At 47.5% G+C, this 21,591-nt stretch overlaps 9 protein-coding genes across 9 annotated transcripts; 6 read left to right on the top strand and 3 right to left on the bottom strand.

The window, feature by feature from the left end:
- Positions 1-78: 78 nt before the first annotated feature.
- Positions 79-2,064, top strand: N7520_004818 (uncharacterized protein; the record flags this gene model as incomplete). Its single annotated transcript, XM_057138752.1, has 3 exons — positions 79-162; positions 224-346; positions 436-2,064. Coding segments are annotated over 3 exons (1,836 nt in total), but the record flags the coding sequence as incomplete, so codon positions are not given.
- Positions 2,065-4,079: 2,015 nt separating this feature from the next.
- Positions 4,080-6,179, top strand: exg2 (putative exo-beta-1,3-glucanase; the record flags this gene model as incomplete). The annotated part of the gene is made up of 2 exons (XM_057138751.1): positions 4,080-4,694; positions 4,749-6,179. 2 exons carry the CDS (start codon positions 4,080-4,082, stop codon positions 6,177-6,179), a joined length of 2,046 nt encoding a protein of 681 aa, XP_056996958.1.
- Positions 6,180-7,240: 1,061 nt separating this feature from the next.
- On the top strand, positions 7,241-8,832 carry N7520_004816 (CFEM domain-containing protein; the record flags this gene model as incomplete). Its single annotated transcript, XM_057138750.1, has 3 exons — positions 7,241-7,303; positions 7,361-7,531; positions 7,585-8,832. The coding sequence occupies 3 exons, from the start codon at positions 7,241-7,243 to the stop codon at positions 8,830-8,832; spliced, it is 1,482 nt and encodes a 493-aa protein (XP_056996957.1).
- A 378-nt stretch (positions 8,833-9,210) lies between these two features.
- On the bottom strand, positions 9,211-9,765 carry N7520_004815 (copper transporter family protein; the record flags this gene model as incomplete). Its single annotated transcript, XM_057138749.1, has 1 exon — positions 9,211-9,765. One exon carries the CDS (start codon positions 9,763-9,765, stop codon positions 9,211-9,213), a length of 555 nt encoding a protein of 184 aa, XP_056996956.1.
- A 404-nt stretch (positions 9,766-10,169) lies between these two features.
- Positions 10,170-12,053, top strand: N7520_004814 (ferric reductase family protein; the record flags this gene model as incomplete). Its single annotated transcript, XM_057138748.1, has 1 exon — positions 10,170-12,053. The coding sequence occupies one exon, from the start codon at positions 10,170-10,172 to the stop codon at positions 12,051-12,053; it is 1,884 nt and encodes a 627-aa protein (XP_056996955.1).
- A 1,210-nt stretch (positions 12,054-13,263) lies between these two features.
- On the top strand, positions 13,264-14,775 carry N7520_004813 (fungal specific transcription factor domain-containing protein; the record flags this gene model as incomplete). The annotated part of the gene is made up of 4 exons (XM_057138747.1): positions 13,264-13,710; positions 13,776-14,199; positions 14,245-14,296; positions 14,604-14,775. Coding segments are annotated over 4 exons (924 nt in total). The 3' UTR covers positions 14,605-14,775.
- A 466-nt stretch (positions 14,776-15,241) lies between these two features.
- N7520_004812 (SDR family oxidoreductase) lies at positions 15,242-16,566 on the bottom strand (the record flags this gene model as incomplete). The annotated part of the gene is made up of 4 exons (XM_057138746.1): positions 15,242-15,834; positions 15,891-16,074; positions 16,132-16,414; positions 16,463-16,566. The coding sequence occupies 4 exons, from the start codon at positions 16,564-16,566 to the stop codon at positions 15,242-15,244; spliced, it is 1,164 nt and encodes a 387-aa protein (XP_056996953.1).
- Positions 16,567-18,458: 1,892 nt separating this feature from the next.
- N7520_004811 (RNase H domain protein) lies at positions 18,459-18,848 on the top strand (the record flags this gene model as incomplete). Its single annotated transcript, XM_057138745.1, has 1 exon — positions 18,459-18,848. The coding sequence occupies one exon, from the start codon at positions 18,459-18,461 to the stop codon at positions 18,846-18,848; it is 390 nt and encodes a 129-aa protein (XP_056996952.1).
- A 769-nt stretch (positions 18,849-19,617) lies between these two features.
- N7520_004810 (Major facilitator superfamily domain general substrate transporter) lies at positions 19,618-21,178 on the bottom strand (the record flags this gene model as incomplete). The annotated part of the gene is made up of 2 exons (XM_057138744.1): positions 19,618-20,139; positions 20,207-21,178. 2 exons carry the CDS (start codon positions 21,176-21,178, stop codon positions 19,618-19,620), a joined length of 1,494 nt encoding a protein of 497 aa, XP_056996951.1.
- Positions 21,179-21,591: the final 413 nt, after the last annotated feature.

Raw genomic sequence — 21,591 nt, 5'->3', positions numbered from 1 at the left:
TTATCTCGGCCTGCTGCCTCAAACCTCTAGCTGAACTACAGAAAAGCTACGAATACTGATGTATGTCCATGTACCAGCAATGCATTTAGCCCGCCCAGAACTAAATCTTGGACTATCAGGGCTTATACCGCGTCTTTTGCCTTCTTTGAGGCCCTTTGGGATGTGAGTGTCCCCGTATATTCTCGTTTCCCTCGCCCTTGTCTAATAGTGACTGCATTTATAGGGAGGCGTCAGTCACGTCTTTGTTAATCTGGGATCAGATCATCCTTCGATTCTGGAGGCCATGGTGAAAGGTCAGAAGGAGAAGAATGGCCGGTTTCCGAGAATCATTACATGTCCCAACGAGGTATGTGATGAACATTGGCAATCGTCGCCAGGACTGCAGTCCTGGTCGTGAAACCCCGGTTATTTTTGCAACGGCTAATTGTGGGAAAGATGGTGGCACTTTCGATGGCTGATGGATATGCTCGTCTGACTGGTGAGCCCCAGGCGGTTATCGTTCATGTAGATGTGGGTACCCAAGGATTAGGTGCCGCGGTTCACAACGCTTCCTGTGGCCGAGCTCCCGTTCTGATTTTCGCTGGTCTTTCTCCGTACACAATTGAAGGGGAGGTCAGGGGTTCCCGGACTGAATATATTCACTGGATTCAGGATGTGCCGGATCAAAAGCAAATTGTGTCCCAGTACTGCCGCTATACCGGAGAACTGAAATCCGGGAAGAACGTCAAGCAGATCGTGAATAGGGCCTTGCAATGGGCTACTAGTGACCCGAAAGGTCCTGTGTATCTGGTTGGAGCTCGAGAGGTCATGGAAGAAGAGATTGAACCATATCAATTGAACCAGAATGTGTGGAAGCCCGTCTCACCAGCCGCCCTGCCTGCAGCTGGAATTGAGTTGATCACATCGGAGCTTGCCGCCGCCAAACAGCCGTTGGTTGTGGTTGGATATACTGGCCGACAAGCCCAGGCTGTGACTGAACTGGTCACACTGGCAAATCACTTCAAGGGGATTCGAGTCTTAGACACTGGCGGAAGCGACATGTGCTTCCCTGCGAACCATCCGGCTTGGTTGGGACTTCGGTATCCAGGGCACGAGCTCGTACAAACGGCTGACCTGATTGTGGTCATTGATTGCGATGTGCCATGGGTGCCTACCCAGTTCAAACCCTCCGATTCGGCCAAGATAATCCATATCGATGTCGACCCCCTCAAACAGCAAATTCCTGTCTTCTATATAAACTCGATGGCCACATTCCGTGCAGATTCCGCAACCGCACTGAAGCAGCTCAATGATCATATCGCCATTACCGGCCACCTCCAACAGTACATAGGTTCCACAGAGAATGTTAACATGGGCCAGCAACGCGATAAGGAATATTTACAGCGAAAACAAGAGATCACTGATCTCGCTGCCCTACCAGAAGGTGGCGATGGTGCGCCGCTGAATGTTTCCTACCTCATGGCGCAAGTTCGCAAGGGGTGTCCAGCGGATACTATTTGGGCGATCGAATCCGTCACGCTCACACACCCGGTATCGGATCAAATTGGTGCAACATTACCAAACTCCTGGATCAACTGTGGCGGCGGTGGTCTGGGTTGGTCTGGTGGTGGTGCCCTTGGAATCAAGCTGGCATCGGATATGAAGAATGGAGGCCCTGGTAAAGGGAAATTTGTGATACAAGTTGTTGGTGATGGTACATTTTTGTTTTCTGTTCCAGGCTCGGTCTACTGGATCTCCCGTCGCTACAGTATCCCCATTTTAACTATTGTGTTGAACAACAAGGGATGGAATGCCCCTCGGCGAAGTATGCTGCTAGTCCACCCGAATGGCGATGGATCTCGAGCTACGAATGAGGACTTGAACATCTCGTTTGCACCTACCCCGGACTATGCTGGAATTGCAAAGGCTGCAGCGGGTGGAGAGTTGTGGGCTGGCCGAGCGTCCAACGTGACGGAACTGTCACAAAAACTCCCCGAGGCAATCCAAAGCGTCCTTGATGGGAAGAGTGCAGTGTTGGAAGCCCAGCTGGATGGAACTGTGGGGAAATATGTTGAAAAGTCATAGGCTTTTCCTTATGTATTGAGTAGTCTGAACTGGAATTGGTGCTTTGTTGTCACTTCATTATTTCTGTTTATGTGAAAGCAATCAGGCACAGATTTCACTTGCGAGATTTTCCCTTGATCAGAACAGAGCGATCCATCCAACCCCTGGAAATAGCCACTATATCGCAATCAGAGGGTCGTTGTTTTCATACTTGTATATAAGCCGAAAGTGCTGATGGTCAATACATATGTAAATCTCACGCAGCACATACGACAAGATACCCAGGCCCGATACAGGCAAATGCGTATTTTACACATTCAGATCTCACACACTCAAAATATATATCAATGGCCTCGGACTAAAAGAGTCTTTCTTTCTTTCTTTCTGATATTTTCCTCTATTTTCTCCAAATTTTGAAGACTTCTTATGGTGTAAATTGAGTGACATCTGGAAAGAGGCTTATACCAGTTGAAGCATCAACATTTATTTAGAGTATGAAGACCTACATATAGAAAAGATTTAACTATTCCTGAAAATTCATTCCAAGGTTGTAGATTCTACATGCGTCAGCCTTCTTAACATAACCCATAGGTCCCTAATTCTATGATAAAGTGCTGTCATTTCAGAGGGCTTTTTCCCTTTACACTGCACACATGCAATCCGCCTATTTGGACGTTTTGAACTTTGAAAGTGTGTATACATATTGTCTATACTTAATTATATAAATGTCCATGGATCTTTCGAAAAACGTTATGACACCTGGATCGAAATTGGTACAGTACCCGTGGACAGTACTGATCTCGGGATGTGCCAAATATATACATCCTTGCATAGATGCATCTAGGCCCTGTATGTTGTGCAGATCTATCAATTCTCAATTACTTATCATTCGGTCTCTAGACACTTGGACAGTACCTGAGCAACTGAGAGTTTGAAAAGGTAGACATTATTTCTCAAGTGCGAGGTATGAATTGTGTATGTAAAATCCCAATGAAGACCCTGGGCAGCTCCACCCTTTACGCGTAACTCCGCAACATCGCAGACTCCACAGCACGTCAAGATAAGCACCTTAACAAGGTCAAACCCTGAGACGAAGAGTGGCAATTGATCAATTGATTCCTGCCATTTGTGAAACATTTCAATCACATCGAACCGCATCCTTGGAGCACCCGCACTAACGCGTGGACAAACCAAAACAAACCTGAAATCCCCACTTAACGCTTTACAAGTGACTTGATTCTCCTTGCAGCTCCTATTTGATTTTGGGAATTCCAATCCAGCTTTGAAAAGCAGAAAAAACCAGAAAAACAATAATTCGAGCCGTTACACTTCCCCGAACACGTTGCGGGGCGCATTCAACACCAATTCCCCCCGCGCCGAGCATTCCCCTTGAGCGGCCCGAACGAGCGAGATCGGCCCGCTACAGCACCACCACTCGGGAGACAAGTGCGGGAGTGATCATTACGAAGCGCGATCAAGGGTCAGGAGGGAATGCCCGGGCAATCGCGCAGTCGTGATCGACATGGACAATCCCGCGACCGCGATCAGGAGCGCGAGCGCGAGCGTCGACGGGACAGGTATGACGACGATGGCGCTTTCTCCAGTCCTGCAGACCCGAGAAGAGGGAAGTATCGTTTCCAGGGCGAGGATACAGGCTACGATTCCTACGACTATGACCGAGATGGAAGTGATGCATACGAGGACGAACGAAGGCGCAGAGAGCGGAGACGGCGACGGAGGGAGGAGGAGGGGGGAAGGCGAAAGAGTCGCCGGCTACATCGCCCATCAAGAAAAGGGATCGGGAACGAGATCGCGATGGGCATCGACGACGGAGGGAATTTGTGGAGGGGGAGGGGAGTCCGACAAAGAGAATAAGAGAGCGACGAGATCGTGACCGAGACCGAGACCGGACTGGGGAGCGCGATGTTGACGCTGAGGCGAGGAGACAGAGGCGGCGAGAGCGGCGCGAGAGGGAACGAGAACGAGAACGGAGTGTGGAGGCTGCTGCTGTGAGTGCCGTGAAGAAACATCAGAGTATGGAGTCGACGAGCAGTGTTTCGCATTTGCTGGCTGCCGATACATTGGCCAGAGAAACCTCCGAGCACGAGATGGAGGATTTACCAGAGGAGTGGGAGCGTCGTCAACGAGAAAGAGAACGAGTGCGGGAACGCTCCAGACATTCGGAAGACCGCAAAGAGCGTCGTCAGCGGAAAAGAGCTGCATTGGGAGCAGGAGCTGGTGCTCTTGGTGCGGAACTTTTGAAGGGAAGACCAAGACATCAATCTGGAGCGAGAGTCGTATCCGGGGCCTATCTGGAAGAAGGCCGCAGTCCGGATATGAATGTTCGTCGTCGTGGCGGTGGTCCGGCGATGGAACGGACATGGAAACATGAACACGACTGGGAAGGCAGCTACAACGATTCTGAGAGACGGCCGTTTTGGAAGTTCTGGGATTCTTGGTCCAGGAAAAAACGCATCTGGTTTGGAATGTTGGCAGCGATCTTGATCTTGCTTGCGATTATTATCCCAGTCGCCGTCATTAATTCACAGAAAAAAGAAGCGGGGTCCTCCTCCTCCTCGAGCTCTTCAAGCTCTTCAAGCACAAGCAATTTGACCGCCAACCTGGACAGTATCAGCCGGGATAGTATCCCTGTGAGTTTTTGTCTTAGTACACTGAAGCCAAATGGTGACTGACCTGTCTGTTAGTCTTACGCACAAGGTACTGTGCTAGATCCCTTTACATGGTATGAGACCGAAGGGTTTAACCTTACCTTTACAAATGAAACGGTGGGTGGACTGTACATCATGGGTCTCAACTCGTCATGGGATGATTCCGCTAGACCGAACGACAATGTTCCGCCGTTGAATCAATCGTTTCCCTATGGCTCGCAGCCTATTCGAGGAGTCAACATTGGTGGATGGCTGTCGATTGAACCGTGGGTTGTACCATCCTTGTTCAATACCTACTCGTCCGATGCTGGTATCATCGATGAGTGGACATTAAGCGAGCAAATGGGGTCCAGCGCTGCTACCACCATCGAAAAGCATTACGCGACTTTTTACACCGAGCAAGACTTTGCCGAAATTAAAGAAGCCGGCTTGGACCATGTCCGCATCCAATACTCTTACTGGGCAGTGAAGGTCTATGATGATGATCCTTATGTGGCAAAGATCTCCTGGCGTTATCTCCTGCGTGCAATTGAGTATTGCCGAAAATATGGACTTCGGGTCAAATTGGATCTCCATGGCCTTCCTGGCAGCCAAAACGGCTGGCAACACAGTGGCCATCAAGGAACAATTGGCTGGTTGAATGGCACAGATGGCGAGTTGAATGCCAACCGAAGTTTGGAGATCCATGATCAATTATCGACGTTTTTCGCCCAAGACCGATACAAGAACATTGTGACAATGTATGGTATTGTCAATGAGCCGCTCATGCTCTCTCTCTCCACGGAGAAAGTCCTCGACTGGAACAACCAGACAGCAAAGTTGGTTCGAAAGAACGGTATGAATGCGACCATCGTCTTCCATGACGGGTTCCTCAATCTGGACAAGTGGGACGCAATGTTCAAGGATCACCCGGATAATATGTACCTGGACACGCATCAATACACCACCTTTAACACCGGCGAGATTGTGCTAAACCACACGGCCAAGATTGAGCTTATGTGCAGCAGTTGGTACAGCATGATTGAGGCCATTAATAGCACCAGCTCTGGATGGGGCCCCACGATATGCGGCGAATGGTCGCAAGCTGACACCGACTGCGCGGAGTACTTGAATAACGTGGGTCGCGGTACTCGATGGGAAGGAACATACGACACGAGCTCCTCGACGCAGTACTGTCCCACTGCCAGCGAGGGTACCTGCAGCTGTAGTAATGCCAATGCCGACGTCTCTGAATACTCAGATGCGTACAAAAAATGGCTACTTTACTACGCTGAAGCGCAGATGTCTGTTTTTGAGACAGCCATGGGCTGGTTTTACTGGACCTGGCGCACAGAATCAGCAGCCCAGTGGAGCTATAGGACAGCATGGAAGGGGGGTTTCATGCCGGAGAAGGCTTATTCGCCTTCTTTCAAGTGCGGGGATGACGTGCCTGATTTCTCCAGCTTGGGACTTGCCGAGGACTATTGATGTCATATCCTCATACCTCGCTGCATATCTGAAGTATGCAGACATCACAACAACAAAACTTGAATAGAATTAATTCGTGCTAATGAAAAGAAAAGACGAATCCTTGTACTCGTGGAACACGATATAACCACCTTGTCACGCAAGCCCTGATGAGTAGCCTACAATCCGAGCTCATGTTTTAGCACCATGGGATTGGAATTCATTGGCTTTTGAGATTCAGCCAAAATATGAGTCAGGACATACATCCTTCTGAGTTGTTATTTTACATCAATATACTAGGCCTAAAATGCATCTCTTCCTCGCTTTTTGTTCTGCTATCCCTCTCAGAAGAAAGATGTTGAGCCATTTAGTTTGGCTTCCACCTTCCCCCCTACGTACATGAAGCCATCTATCTACCGATAGCTCGCTGTCGTTCGGACTCGCTCTTGGAAGCTGCTGTCGACAGAATGCTGCAGGAACGAGTACATGTGCTCCTTCCAAACTTCCGAAGTAAGGGACTACTGGAACAGAATGTGACACGAAATATGGTACCTGAGGCTTCATAACCCGGTCACTCTGATTGGCTGCACGGACATGCCATCCGCCCGATCTGGCTTGATAAAGGGGTGAATAACTTTCCATCACGTGGAGTTCCACTTGATCCTCATGATTGGTTCTATACTCGCCTCTGGTTCCTGACTTTGGGATATCTAGATCAGGTTGAGGGCCGAAGTTGCGGCGGTTATGACATTCCGCAGGCGCAGAATTGATGTCAACAACATGAATTCCCTGGAAATGAACCTATCCACCAATGGCATTGACAGCTCTATCTTGTTTGTTGATACCAGGGGGGCTCATATCGAGCTTTAAAAAGCTTCGCATCTCGCTGCTGGGAAATCATACGGCCCAACGACAACTCGACAATTTCGCCATTCGCCTCTCGCCTTTCTGCTTTCTCGTCTCTCCTTTGTCTCATACTGAGACTTCCTCTTCTATAACAATTTTAATAATTCTGCATTGCAGTCTTTCATTCATTCCAGCAGTTCTAATTGCAAACAAAACCACTCATTTGATTCTCTGAAATGAAATTGATTGGGTCTATCGCTCTTTTGAGTGCAGTTGCACTCGCCCATCCAAGTGGCCTTGTAAGTTGCTCCGCTCACAGACCAGTATTGATCACGACGTGTACTAAGATATTCCAGTGGTGGGGCACTGATTTCTGTTATCCAAGCCCTGAAAATACCGACAATCATTGCTCCGAGGCTCAAGAGGACGGGTTTGACTGGTCTGAGTTGGCCGACGGGGACAATTGGAGTTTCGAAGGCTTCAGTTTCGACGGATTTGCACCCAAAGATGGATGCCGAGTTTCTGGAGTACGTACAGGCTGCTGAGTACTTATTAGACTTTATATTCTGACGTCCAAAAGGGAAAATGCATCGAGGGAAAACTCTCCCGGGATGATGACTGGGACTTGCAGATCGATGCCGAGCAGGCTCCGTTCTCTGTCAAGCAATTCCACATCACCACATCCCGAGACGCTGATCTTTATTTGACCTACACCTTGGCAGATGGCTCTCCCTGTCATCAGGTCGTTTCGGCCTCTCCCGACGGATCTGATATTGTGAACGAGCAATGCGGAGATGCAGTCTCGGTCAACTTCCAACTTGCTGTGCTGGATCAGTTCGGTGACGTTGATCTGGAGTTGCATCAAATGGGCTTTGACTGCTCTCCTGGACCCAAGCCCGCAGGACCTCTCGTCGTCACATCGTCTCAGCCTCCTCCCACCACTAAGATAGTGGTACCAACACCTCCGGTTGAATCACCCAAGGCCCCAACAACTACTACTGTTGAGGTGATTCCCACCAAGCCCCAAGCGGTGACACCTTCGGTTGTGTACACCACCGATGTGGTCACTGTGACGCGTTGCCCGCCTTCCGTGACTGACTGCCCTGATCATGACACTATTTCTACCACCATGGTGACTACCTCGGCCGCGGCGAGCTCATCCAGTCCCCCTTGTCCAGATCTGGTGCCCAAGTGCTTGAACACCTGGCTCTCTGTTCCCAAATGTAGCTCCAACAGCGATGCCGCTTGCTTCTGTCCCTCATCGGAGTTTACCGCGAAGTTCAAGTCTTGCGTCGAGGCTTGGAGCAGCTCCCAGGAGCAAACCGACTCTGCACTCTCCTACTTTGCTGGAATCTGTGCTCCGTATATCCCTGGGAATCCTGATATCATTAGCCTGGTTCCAACGACCACACCCAGTGTTTCGTCGCAGCATGGTACCGGCGCACCTTCGTCTACACCATCTGTGGTTGTGGTTACACCGGTGCCAGAGCCCTGCACCACTGTTACGTGGTCCTCTCACACCGTGACCGTTCCTCAGGTGGGCTTCAGCACCAAGACAGATGCATCTACCACAGTTGTGAACCTGGTGACTGGTAGCCCTCTCCCACCTGTCATTTCATCCTTCACGACCACAAAGACCATCACCAAGTCTTGTACATCGACTTCCACCACGCCCGAAGCGAAGAAGTCTACCAGCTCTACCGGTGCACCCACAACTTCCCCACCGACGCCCACTTCAACATTCGTTGTTTCCAATGCCGGGTCCAAGGTCTTCTCTGGCAACCTGTGGGCTATCGCGGTTTTTATTTTGGTTCTTCCGTTTCAATAGGCCCCCATTTTACTTGAGCATGTCCATAAGGCGATAGCTAGTGCTTGTGATGAACTGAAGTTAACTTGGGTCTTTCAAGAACCTATTGTGGGTTTGATGATGATCCCCAACATAATTCAATTATCTCTTTTTCTTCATTTGCTTCCACTACCTTCTCCGGCGTCACGTCCGGTCCTCAAGTATCTGAAAAGTCCTTGAGTCAAGCCGACAGGATAATTCTACCTTGATCATATCCTTATCCGTCAGAATAATTAGATCCAGGTCCTGCAGCCTTCTACTGTCATATATGCCTCGGATTCTTTGAAGTTTGAAATTTGGTGTGCGCTGCTAGCACTGCTTATGCAAGCAGCAAAATCGTGTAATTTGATAACAAGCTCATCAATCACAGCATATGGTTGTTTCTTGTCTATGTATTAATTCATCCATTTCGATACCAACCGTCACCACCATCCAGTCACAAAAGAATTTGCCTAGTCCTGCTCCAATGAAAATGCAGATGAGCACGTAGACATTAAAGTACATCGCTAACAGCATGGTAATGTAGGCACCTGCAAATGTGACCGCATGAATTATCGCCCGCGTCAACTGCTGCAATGGTGTCGCCCGAAACGTGATGGCCCTAGTCTTGGCAGACGTGTACGCGGCTTGGCGTTGGAACGACCGGGTTAAGAACTCGTCGTACTCGCGGCCCATTCGGCGACAGAATTCTACCAGAATCACGAGCAGAATGATCCCGATACAGGTGGCAGCGAACATTCCTCCATTCTTGATTTGCCATCCCGTCGACAGAAAACAAGCGTCGATTGTGTAAAAGTTGAAAAGCATCTGGAATTCATGAGCCAACCTCTCCGAAACTCCACGTCCAGCCAAGAACTTTTCCTTGGCACTTACCGAGATTTTGCAATCATCCCCATCACTCGATCCCATGTCCATCTTGGTTATGTCGTAAGAAGAAGGCTTGATTGAGGAAATGATTAAGTGCAGGTGAATGTGAATATGGCTGTGTCCTGAGGCCCACCGCGAACTTATATTATTTGGCATCGAGCTACACTCCACAGAGTCCACACTCTCGCTTCTCCGACCCAGTGGGGACAGCCATGGCGTTTTGGAAATTGACTCAAATGCCCTCACAGACCCGACGGTCAAGTTGACTTTATGAATTTCTCTCAATGTCGTTCCTACAGTTCCCAGTCTCCCTGGGAAAAGTCGACAACTCCATTTGGTCAATGATCCCAGCATTTCCATAGAGGTGAATGTCCTTTTGGTTGACCATTTCATTTTGCAAAGTCGGGATCACCAGCTGAGAGTAGGATCTCATACCCAACTTACTTTGGAAAATGTCAGTCGCGAAGTTACATCCCCGCCATATTCAGAACTTCAGCGATGCCACAACATTAGAACCACATTGGGGGTATGCCGACCGCGCTCTGCCCTGCACCAATGATGCCGGCTCTTGTGCTTATCTGGACGTCGTTTACGCCTCCCATGACCGAGGAATGCTATACTCTGGGATCATGTGGTGTGTGCTCGGTGGCTTTCTCCTCATATGGGCTGTTCTTCACCAGATCGCCACACCGACTGCCTCCCCAAATCTGGCCACCTCTCAAAATGCTGGGCTTCGCAGGGTTCAACGAACCGTTGCATCATTCTCTCGCAGATATCTCTTGCCCGATGCTACCCACATGATCTTCGGGAGAACAACGCGGCTTCAGGTCCTCGTTCTCACTCTTCTGGCCGGCTATCTCTTGATATTCACCTTTGTTGGCATTTCCTACAACACATGGATTACTCCCGTCTCGGGGCACCCTGGCCTTTATCAGACCCGCAGCAGTATCGGGCCCTGGGCGGATCGCATGGGCATTTTGGCGTACGCTCTGACTCCACTTTCCGTGATGCTGAGTAGTCGGGAGTCCTTCCTGTCTCTCATCACCGGCTTGCCATATCAAAGCTTCAATTTCCTTCACCGTTGGCTGGGTTACATCATCTTCGTACAGAGTTCTCTTCACACCATCAGCTGGTGTGTTGTGGAGCTGAGACTTTACCAGCCACAACCAACTGTCGGCATCGAGTGGATCACACAGACGTATATGATTTGGGGTATTGTGGCTATGGCACTGCTACTATTGCTTTTCGCGCTGAGCACACCATGGGGAATCAGGCTCACCGGATATGAGACATTCCGCAAGCTTCACTATGTTCTCGCGATGGTCTATATCGGCGCATGCTGGGGCCATTGGAAGCAGCTCAAGTGCTTTCTTCTACCGTCATTGATTTTTTGGTTCTTGGATCGAGCTGCTCGTCTCGTTCGCACCGCTCTTTTGCATCACCGCCCTGATTATCCTGGCCTATTCGCTCTCAGGGCAGCGAACGCAGCCATAACTCGCTTTTCGGATCAGGAATATGGTGATGTGATACGCCTAGACTTAGAAAATTCACAAGAGCCGTGGGCTGTTGGACAGCATTACTACCTGTGCTTCACGCAATGTAGTGTCTGGCAATCCCATCCTTTTACTCCCCTCAACGCACCAATGTTGGAAGAGGGAAACGTGAAACATTCATACCTTCTCCGAGCAAAGCATGGAGAAACGAAGAAGGTTGCTGACCTTGCTGCTATGGGACACCTTCATACCCCCATCATTCTCACAGGTGCATATGGCAATGCAATCACAAGTGACCTATCACCGAACACAAACATTATGTGTATCGCTGGCGGCACTGGCATTACATACGTGCTTCCTGTGTTGCTTGAACTTGCACGCCAACCATCCTCATTAACTCGAAACGTTGAGTTGATCTGGGCTGTTCGCAATAGTTCCAACATCGCATGGATAGGTCCAGAACTGGACCTTTTGCAAAAAGGTCGGGAAAAGTTGAATCTGGAAATCAAGATCTTCGCCACTAGGGATGCTCGCAGCGAGTCTGCTACGGATATCCCACACTCGTCTTCTCCCAGCTGCTCTGATTGTGAAAAACCTACACCTGTAGAGCGACTCGGCGGAGAAATACAGGAAGATAACAGACACCCCGATCTGCCAAATCTGATCACCTCCTTCCTGGAGAACACAGTGGAAGGTCCAACATCGGTGTTTGCCAGCGGGCCTGGTAGTATGATTAGTGATTTACGGACTATTATTGCCACCTGTAACTCTGGCCCTAAAGTATGGAACGACAAGCAGCGATTTGATGTCAATTTAGTGTGTGATGATCGGCTAGAGTGGTAGTGTTGATCCTATGTATTACTACTTATATCTCCCCCGGGGCCTTCTAGAGAGGTCTAAGAAAAGAACTAAAAAATACGTTGTTAAAAGATTTGAAAGTCAATCTTTCCTAGTTATCTACGCGTTAGAACTTTGTTAAACTCAGTAGAAATTCAAAGTAGATAGATCATGGTCATTGCTTGCCTAATTCCGTATTTCCACCCTGATACACCCGTTGCCCCACTGTCGAATCCCACCATCCACGCAACAACCACTTGTTGACCCCACCTCTGTGTCTGTAATTTGAACCGAATCAGCCTTATTAAGGTTTGGTTCTGACATACAGTTAACTCTTGCAAAATGGCGCATCAACGAGGTAAGCCAGCACGTGAATATGAAGGAGATTCACTGATTTTCTAAATGAAATAGAATCGCGTAAGCGGCCCATGGACCAAGCAACCACTATAAACAGTCAAAAGAGACCTGATAACGGCCCAAAACGGCAAAGAAGAGGTAAATATGTGTCCAAGGCATGGTTCGTCATCAAAAACGTGGTTTGTTATATACCACCAGCGAAACTGATGTTCTTTCAGTGACGAATGCCAGCGAAGAAAGATCAAGGTTAGTGTTATTAGATATCAACAACTATTCCTCTTTCCAACTCACAATCTTTCTGAATTAGTGCGATGGAAATCTTCCATGCGAGCCATGTCTTCTTCATGAGAGAGACTGTAGACGGGAAAATCTTGATATGCGCCGCCGAGCGGCTCGGAGCCAGGAAATTGACAAACACAACGATATGCCAACCTCGCAGCAAATTGCTTCCCAAAAAGATGACTGGTATGTTCCCTTGAAACCTTGATATATTTGACGGATTTTTCATGTACACAGGTCTTCAACAAGAGAGTTATGCGCCCGGGTGACGCATCTGGAAGAACTCATGCACATAGTTGTTCCGGAATTCATTCCAGATTCAAGGAGAACAGAAAATGGTTCATCATCTATAAACTCACATGAGTCTGGATCACCCCAGTATACGAGTGGTGAGCACAGTGTTGCAGGGACTACACCAAGGAATGAAAGACAGCGCAAGTATCTATTGTCTGCCTTTTCGGGGGAGTCATCCATTCAAGCCAGGCTTTGCGAGGTAGAGAAAGGACTGCAAAGCTTTTTAAATGTAAACCAGACGCAGGATTCCTCCTCCACGCAGCCATCTTCGCCTGCCTTAACCAGCATGTCGCTTGAGCCGGATGATGCATGTCCCGGACAGGCCTTTCACCCCAACGAGATTTTGAGAAAATACGGCATAGACCCTAAAAAGGAACAATGGGATGCTTCGTTAAGGATTTTCTGTAATGAAGTTTATATCATGTACCCGTTTCTTGACCTGCGTTCACTGTGGGATCATTATGCCGGTCTCTGGAACGGGTGGCTTTCGGTACCCTGCAACCCAACATTGAACGTCACGATTGAGCAAGATAGAAGTCCGCTTGTGACTCAGGTCTTCGTCTGCCTTGCCATTGGGCAGTGCACTGCTTCACCTCGCAACACAAGTGAGGATGGTCGATATTCTGCTGGTTGGAGCCTCTACCGAGCGGCTTTGGAATTTCTTGGTGATGTTTTTGCTTCCTTTGAAGAGTACGAAGACCAGCTCTTGATATTGCAGATCTTTGCATTGATGGTAAACTCCCGCAGATGGGTATTAATCTGGAATATGTTCGTTGACATCAATAACAACGAGTGCAGGTCATTTACCTCTTCCGACTGGATATGATCGGGAAAGCAGAGAAGTTTTTGGCGATCGCGATCTCTCATGCACATCATCTTGGAATTCATAAAATTGAAAATGCTACCAGTGGGATCAATAGCTGTAGCAAGGAGATGTCACGACGAGTTTGGTGGTCACTCTACGTCCTTGACCGACGACTCGCCATCGAATCAGGACGCCCCTTTCTGATCCAAGATCTTAGTACTTCTAAACCACTGCCACAGAGCTTGCCGGGTGATCTTCAGTGTTACAGGGGGAGCAACTCACTTACTATTACCCCCATCGATTTCCTTGCCGCAACGGTCACGTATTCCACAGTCCTTGGAAAAGTCTGGGAGGTCATCAATGGGGCTCCAAGCACCGACGCCACGTCTACCTTCTTTCTGAAAGACCATTTCGAGGGTATTATATCACGAGCACAAAGAACTGTGCCTATTCATTTTTCAGGACATTTGGATGAAAGAAGTTCTGGAACAGAAACTACAGAAAAGCCTTGGTGGTTGGTGAAACAACAAGCACTTATGAGAATGGTCAGTTGCAACTTAGAAGTGTCTTCTGCTACATAGAATGGTTTACTAAAAAACCAAAGCGATGGCAATATATTCGCCTTTTGATCCGTAGGCCGATTTCAGGGCCAGTCTTCAGTGTCGTTTCAGACTTCGAGAACGATGCTATCTGCATGGACGCAGCTAGCACGGTCATTAACGAGTTTCTTCGGATTCCAAAGAAGCAAGCTGTCTTTACATTTCCTTTTTTTCACTACATCATCAGCTCCGTTATCCTATCACTGGGACTGATTGTAAAAGAGCCAAGCTTCAAGGGGATGTATGGGAATATGACCCGTCGCTCTGTCCATCTTCTTATGTTATACTGCAGAAAGACATGGGTCTCTGGGAAACTTATACGCACCGTCTCAAGACTCAGCGCAATGATTACACGGGTTCTGGAGAGCAGCAGCTTGACAAGTACGCAGTCTAGCGGCTGTATCCAAGGGGCAGACCTTGACCAGTCGAACTACAGAGGCATTGAGAGCCATGGATCGGAATTTCTGGACCCTTTATCATTCTATCAGTCAATAGAATGGGCAGACCTGATGATGTCGGATTTTGAATTCGAGCAAACCCATTTGAGGAGGCCTGTTCATGCGCGATTGGCACAGGAATCGGAGGCCAACGGGTTGCATCTCCCACATGAATCCCAAGGATCATCGGGTTTGGGAAATTGTGAAATGCCATGTCTGTTCCCAACCGAGACATCCCAGATATTTGGAAGCGACGAGGTGGGTCTTGAGACACAAAATGAAAGTCTTTGTGGACAGATGGAATGGCTCGATGGATTACTTGGAAATTATCTAGATCCCTCCCTAGTTCCTACAGCCAATAGATGAGCCCGATCCAAATACTAGGCTCTCTTCAAAATTTCATAACAGAGAGTAAAACATCTTTCAAGCAGCTTTGGTCAAAGCCATACGTGAAGGAAGAACCCCGGCGTTCTCGAAGGACCGGTATGTCTCGATCCAGGTATCAAGCGTGCTGTCGTTCCGCTGCCAGCCGAACTTTCTCGCTTTGTTGATCGAGGAGATTGTCAACCACGACTTACCAGTAGCCCAGTTGAAAAAGCCCCAGGTACCCCAATCAAATATCTCAGCCTTGCCACCGTACTTGCGGACAACCTGCTCCCAAATCGGTCGCTTGTCTTTGGCCCATTCAATCATGTCAATCTCATTGGATAATGTTTCCGCCCGGCCAGCTGTCTTATGGAAGTTGGGCTCAGGAACCTCAAGCCCAAAGTAGGCCGCAAACTCTTGCCATATATACTTCCATACAAAGACATCACCGTTGACATGGTTGAAGATTTCATCTTTGCAGTGGTCGTGCGAAGCAGCGAAGACAGTGAGGTCTGCCAGACTTGGAGCATATGAGTTATCGTCAATGGAGTTCCAGAAATATTCATTTCCCGGAAAATGAGCCGGCTGACCAAGCTCGCGGCAAATAAGCATGTAAATGACGATGGTCAAGACCTCAGACATGCCATTAGCTAGGGCATCGTCAACTTTGAAACTTGAACTGGTCAATAATTATAATGATGCTTACCATGGGGTGCGTAGCCGTTGATTGCATTGGGTCGGATGATGTTATATGACCACTTGTTCCGACGAGCCTGGAGCTCTTTAAGATAGTCCTCTTGATTGTAATAGAAGTTGTACCCCTGATCATCATATCGTGGGAATGACTCCTCGAGAGGAACTTTGACAGGCCCGAGATGGACACCATAATACTAACCCACCGGGATTAGCTTAGTACACCGAGAAAACTTGGAAGCGAAATCACCCACCTTGCCCCCGGTTTGTAGAGAAACACGCAGCAGCTTGGAGCACGCAGCATCGGTCGCATCAAGAAAGTTGCGGAAGAGAGGAACATTCTTATCACGAAGCAATTTGAAGTCATCAGAATGGACATAGGAGGTGAAAAAAGCATGGGTGACATCAATGCAGCGATCAGCCATGATGGCCATGATGTTCTCAACCGTGTCGAGAAAATCAATAGCAACAAATTCTACTCTAGGATCGATCCACGCATTTGGAAGCGGGCGCCTCGAGGTGACGATGATTTTGGACCTGCAGGTATGTTACCAATAGAAATTGAATCAACACAAACATCCATACCATTGCTCTTTGGGCTGACGAACGAGATGTTCGACGATGGAAAAACCACTGATGCCATTGGCACCTGTGACAAAGGCAACCTTTGATGTTGAAGATACGCCCATTGGGAAAAATGGAATGATGGATTAATTTTTGAGTTTTGGGTATACGAGGAACTGGCTTGCATGTTTTCGGGCGCAGCTCTGTCTTAAATAGCTCTCATGTCGACGACGATTGTCCTCCTCGTGCATGCCTTCGCTGCGCAGTTCGGAGAGGTTCGATGCAGCAAGTGCATCATGTGGAGCAATCTGCATGATTCCTGAAAGAAACAGGATAATCTCCAAGAATAAATGAAGATTGTGATGGGCAAGGATGCAAGACCTCAAGTCCGCTGGAATTCCGTCCACAACCATGGAATTACGGAAATGCAAGAAATTGAAACTCCGCTCCACCTGAGCGGGGTACGGAGGTGAGTAACCCCTAGAACACTTAATTTATTTTGATCGCCATAATTGTACATTCTTGTACTCAGTTAACCCTGCCAGTGCAGGATGACCCTAGATCCAAATATGTGTATTACCACATGTCAAGTATAATACCACCTGAAGCTAATCTTATAATCTATCTAGATGGAAATGAGTCTTTTTTTAAGGGAGATAATGTTAAAACTCCTTGCAGTATACTATAGACTATACTCTAGTTAATACTTACTTCTTAGTCAATATGTCATGGTCTGACTGAAAATCAAGAGTCCCGACATAGTTAGGTGTCGTATACGTTAAGATGCAGGGATCCTTACTCAATTATGAAGTGTCGCGAGTTTCGTTTCAAATTCGACGGGGTGAGAGATAAATAGATGACTAGAAGATATCAAAACACAGTATGCACCACGATATCTGATACAGAAGCCGATTGCGATTATACTTGCTTAACGAACCCCGAGGTCCTGTTGTGCCACCGCACTACCTATAAAGTAGGTGCCCTATCCTATATAGCTAGTAGACCTGCCATGGTACTAGTTCTCTCAATCTCCTATTACTCTTGCTTCTCAGTTCTTTTGGAAATATCTGACAATAAGATAGTATGATATATAAGATAGCTAAAGTCAGATAAAGAGTACTTTAATAAAAGACACTGACCATCAAAGTAAGAACCAAAATAATAAAAGGCTGATGACTAGCGTTGGGTATACAGAGTGAAAAACATTATATCTTCAAAATACAGACCAGTAGTACACCGAAAGCTTGAAATGTCCACTAAACATAAGGGGCGAGGTAATCATATAGAAATACCATATCTTATTCTTTTGATATGTTGATGCTTCACATGACCGGACCTATTATGCATCTTCTCGGTTTCCTAGACTGTGCTTGCTCAGAAAGTAACAAGGGGAGCGTGTGACCTTGACTCAACATCTCTATGATGCCATGAGTGAGGAACGTCGAAGTCTTTGATTTCGTCTTCACGGATCCTTAAGCAAGTTGTGTCTTCGCATTCACTGCACCGTCCAGCTCTCATTCACCTTCACCTCCAGGAGTTCATTATCTTGTCCTCGTCTTTAATTTTCTCTTTTTCCTCTCATCCTCCTCCTCCTCACCTCTGCTCTCATCTTTGTCCTCTAATTTCTCCTTCTTACTTTTATTAACCATTCCAATCTTCCGCCAGCTTTGCATTTCCATCTGCCTACCATTATCATGGAGACCACCAATGACATCGGACAAGCTCACGTTCAATACGAGTCCGGACACACCCCTAGCCTACGATTTCCAGAAGTATTTTCCTTGACGACACCAGCAACATTGATCTTTTCCGAAGAGATAAACCCCCGCATGCCGTTGTCGACTTACCGATTCCTCCGAAGCACTAACGCTCATGAGCTGCTGATAATCGCTGAAGGCTTCATTGTTCCCAGCGAGGTGGACCCCGAGAGCCCTAAAGCAGGTTTCGCTTTTATGGTCAATAAGGGTGACGATGGGCTTTACAGCTTTCCTTGGAGGACAAAAGTCCCAACTTTCAAATGAACACGAAGACGCCTCAATTTGCAACTTTGCGAGCGACTATTGCCGCTCTGACATGCCGTAACTGGGCAATTGAGGGCTTCAGTCGCATTGTTATCGCGACCAGTGACGCAAGTGTGGCTGAAGGCATCACAGTTTCTATCAAAGATTGGCTCCAGCAGGGCTGGTTTGTCCGGGGTCAACCAGCTACTCCAGTACTTAACATTGACCTGTGGTGGACTTTGATGGAGGCCGTCCAAAATTGTGGTCGATACGGCCTGACGTTGTATTTCTGCGAAACAGACGGCGAATGGAATGAGACCGCCAGATTGTACGCTGCCGCTGCGGCTCAAAGGACCTGCACCAGTATTCTTCAAAAAGGCGAAGGCTCTTGGCCTTCAATTCGTTGATTAGGTATGCAGAACTCATGCTACATTGAATCTTGAATCAATCGTTTAGCAATGATCCGAGAACAAATCACCCACTGGCACTCATGGTGTTCACAAGTCCCAGGGCGACAGAAAAGACAAGGTGGTTTTGAGAATCATGGCATTCGTTCTCATTCGGTTGTTTTTCTGAGATTTATGTGCTTGATCTTTATCATCCCTAAGGTTGATCTCTCTTATCACTTTTTTATTGAATTCCTATGAAAATCTGCACTGATATCTTATCAGTCTCTACCCATAGGCATATGTATTTCTTTTGGTCATAGCCCGAGTGCATGCTCATTCTCTCTCAAGTCTATCCTCAACATAGAGTGGAATATGAGCATCAATTGCCTTTTCTTGGGGATCAAGTGGATACTTTACCCAATGGACGGATAGGAAAATTTATGGGATACGGTTGGCGCCGTTCAGAGAGCTACACGGAAGAAATCTACCTGTATACCACAATCATTAAGATTTTCTACTATCTGTCATCGGGCATGAGCCAGCGGCCAATAGTCTATCCGACAGTCTTGCTGATCATGGCTCATGTGCGTCAGGCTACCTTGCTTTTTTCTTGGGGATTTCAAACTGAAATGTGGACGGGAAGTACATGTATTCATTCTCATTGGTCTGTCCCTTGGGTAGAGATAAGCTTATTTACATACTTACACAATATGTAGTTTGTGTACAATATTTATGCAAATGCACAATTTTGTCATTTTAATACCGCGATGAAATGTGTCATCTACGATCATGCATCTTGTTGTTCAATACTTAGTCGCAAGCCTGTTTTATCCTTTCGCCATACAAGCCACCACGAAGCCAAAATCCCCGAAATTGACACGCAAAGGAAGCAAAGACAAATGATATACGACACGCGATATGTCGGCCCAAATGTTGTACTGTAAATGAAAGGTCCAGCTATCCCGCTGAATTGCGCCAGTGCATTGGTCAGCCCGATTCCTATACCTGCGCCTGCGGTACCCTCCAGTGCGCGAATGCGTTCTGGCCAGATGACAGGGTATGCTGATCCAGCACAGGCAGTGGCTACCACCAAGGCCAGATATTTGACAATAGGATTTCGGACTGTGATTAGGATTATATAGCAGATTATTGTTGTAGATTCGACTGTTGATGCTGTTAGTACATAATTTGAAGATACGTAGCGAGAAGGGCACTTGCTTGCAACTGCGGTTGTCCATGGCCGGATCCTTTCTTTATGTATCAAGTATCCGACGGTATTCAGGAAGAAAAAGCATACGACGTAAGGTGGCTATTGATGAAAACAAAGTTAATGTTCTTTCTTCACTTAGCACTTCTGGGCACTAGGGGGGACTCACGATGTTCATCAACTGCGCCGAAGCGGTTGATGTGAAACCAAGGTCATAAATAACAGTTGGCAATGCATACGTGACTCCGAATCCACCAATACCATGTCCAATCCAGTAAAGTCCAAAGGTGTACAGCGTAGGACTCAAAAAGAGTGCCTTGATGTTATCCCAGTCCCAGCTTTTCCCTTTGCCAGAGGGTGCCACGGAAGAAAGACGATCCTTCAGGAAACGTCGCTCCTCATCTGTCAACATTTTGGCAGTCTCGGGGTAATCTGGTAGACCAAACAAAGCAACAAAAGATAGTGCAATAGCCGGGAGACCTTCGATGATAAACAGCCACCGCCAGCCAGAGAGCCCACCAATACCATTCATAAAGCTGATCGCGTATGCCAGAAGCCCACTCAATGCACCAGATATCTGACCAAGGGAGTAAAATAGCGCAATTCTCCAAGGCATCTCGGTCGCCTTGTACCAGAATGCCATATGAAAGAGCACAGCCGGATAGAATCCAGCTTCAGCCATCCCGATCGCGAATCGCACGCACATCATACCCGAGAAGTTCTGGACGGCACCAGCAGAGCAGGCGCAAATACCCCAAGAGAGGATCAGAATGAACATCCATCGCGAAGGCGTGAAATATTTGAGAAGGATGGTGTTGGAGGGCTCGAAGATCAGGTAGCTGTATGAGAAGATTGATTGTGTCCACGACCAGTGTGAGGCATCGAAGTGAAGCTCTTTTTTGATTCCAGTCCCGTCTTCCAGATTGATGATGGCAGCGTTGGCGTAATTGCTTGAGTCGATGACTCTGAAGACGTATACCAATGAGTAGAAGCCAACAAGCCAAAAGTCGATCTTTCGCATAACCCTTCTTTCCAACTCGGTGTGTTTTTCAATATCCACCGTGTCAGCGTGGATCTCATTGGCTGGAGATGAAGGTAGACTCGCCGTGGTGATTTGATCGTCATCTTTTCCGGTTGTCATGTTGCTTATACTGCTTTCTGTAGGATTAACCGAGCGTCATGCAACAATGTAAGCACAATAATTATTAAATAAATCTTCAAGATTATGGGGCTTGTTTGCAATTTTGTCAACCCCCTCTTTAAGCAACAAAGATCTAGGGGTAAGTTTTTACCATGATAGTTTCAATCACGACATACTGCGCTGCCCATGCTCATCTCGAATACATCTGATAACTTCCGATAATTTTAATTCATCCGCAATCCATGAATTATTCTATAGGTAATTGAGAGTTTTTCTAGTTTCTATGGCTATTTTTACTTATCTCTCTACATATGATGAGTGTGCCCATTTTGGCTAATACTTAGGTATATTTCTCATGAAATGAACCCCAAGTTTCGACTTAAGAAGATCCGAACGCCCAGGTGGCGATTCTA

Source organism: Penicillium odoratum, assembly GCF_028828045.1.
Source record: "Penicillium odoratum strain IBT 22623 chromosome Unknown utg000004l_segment0_segment0, whole genome shotgun sequence".
NCBI lineage: Eukaryota > Fungi > Ascomycota > Eurotiomycetes > Eurotiales > Aspergillaceae > Penicillium > Penicillium odoratum.
This window is presented reverse-complemented; position numbering and strand designations above follow the sequence as displayed.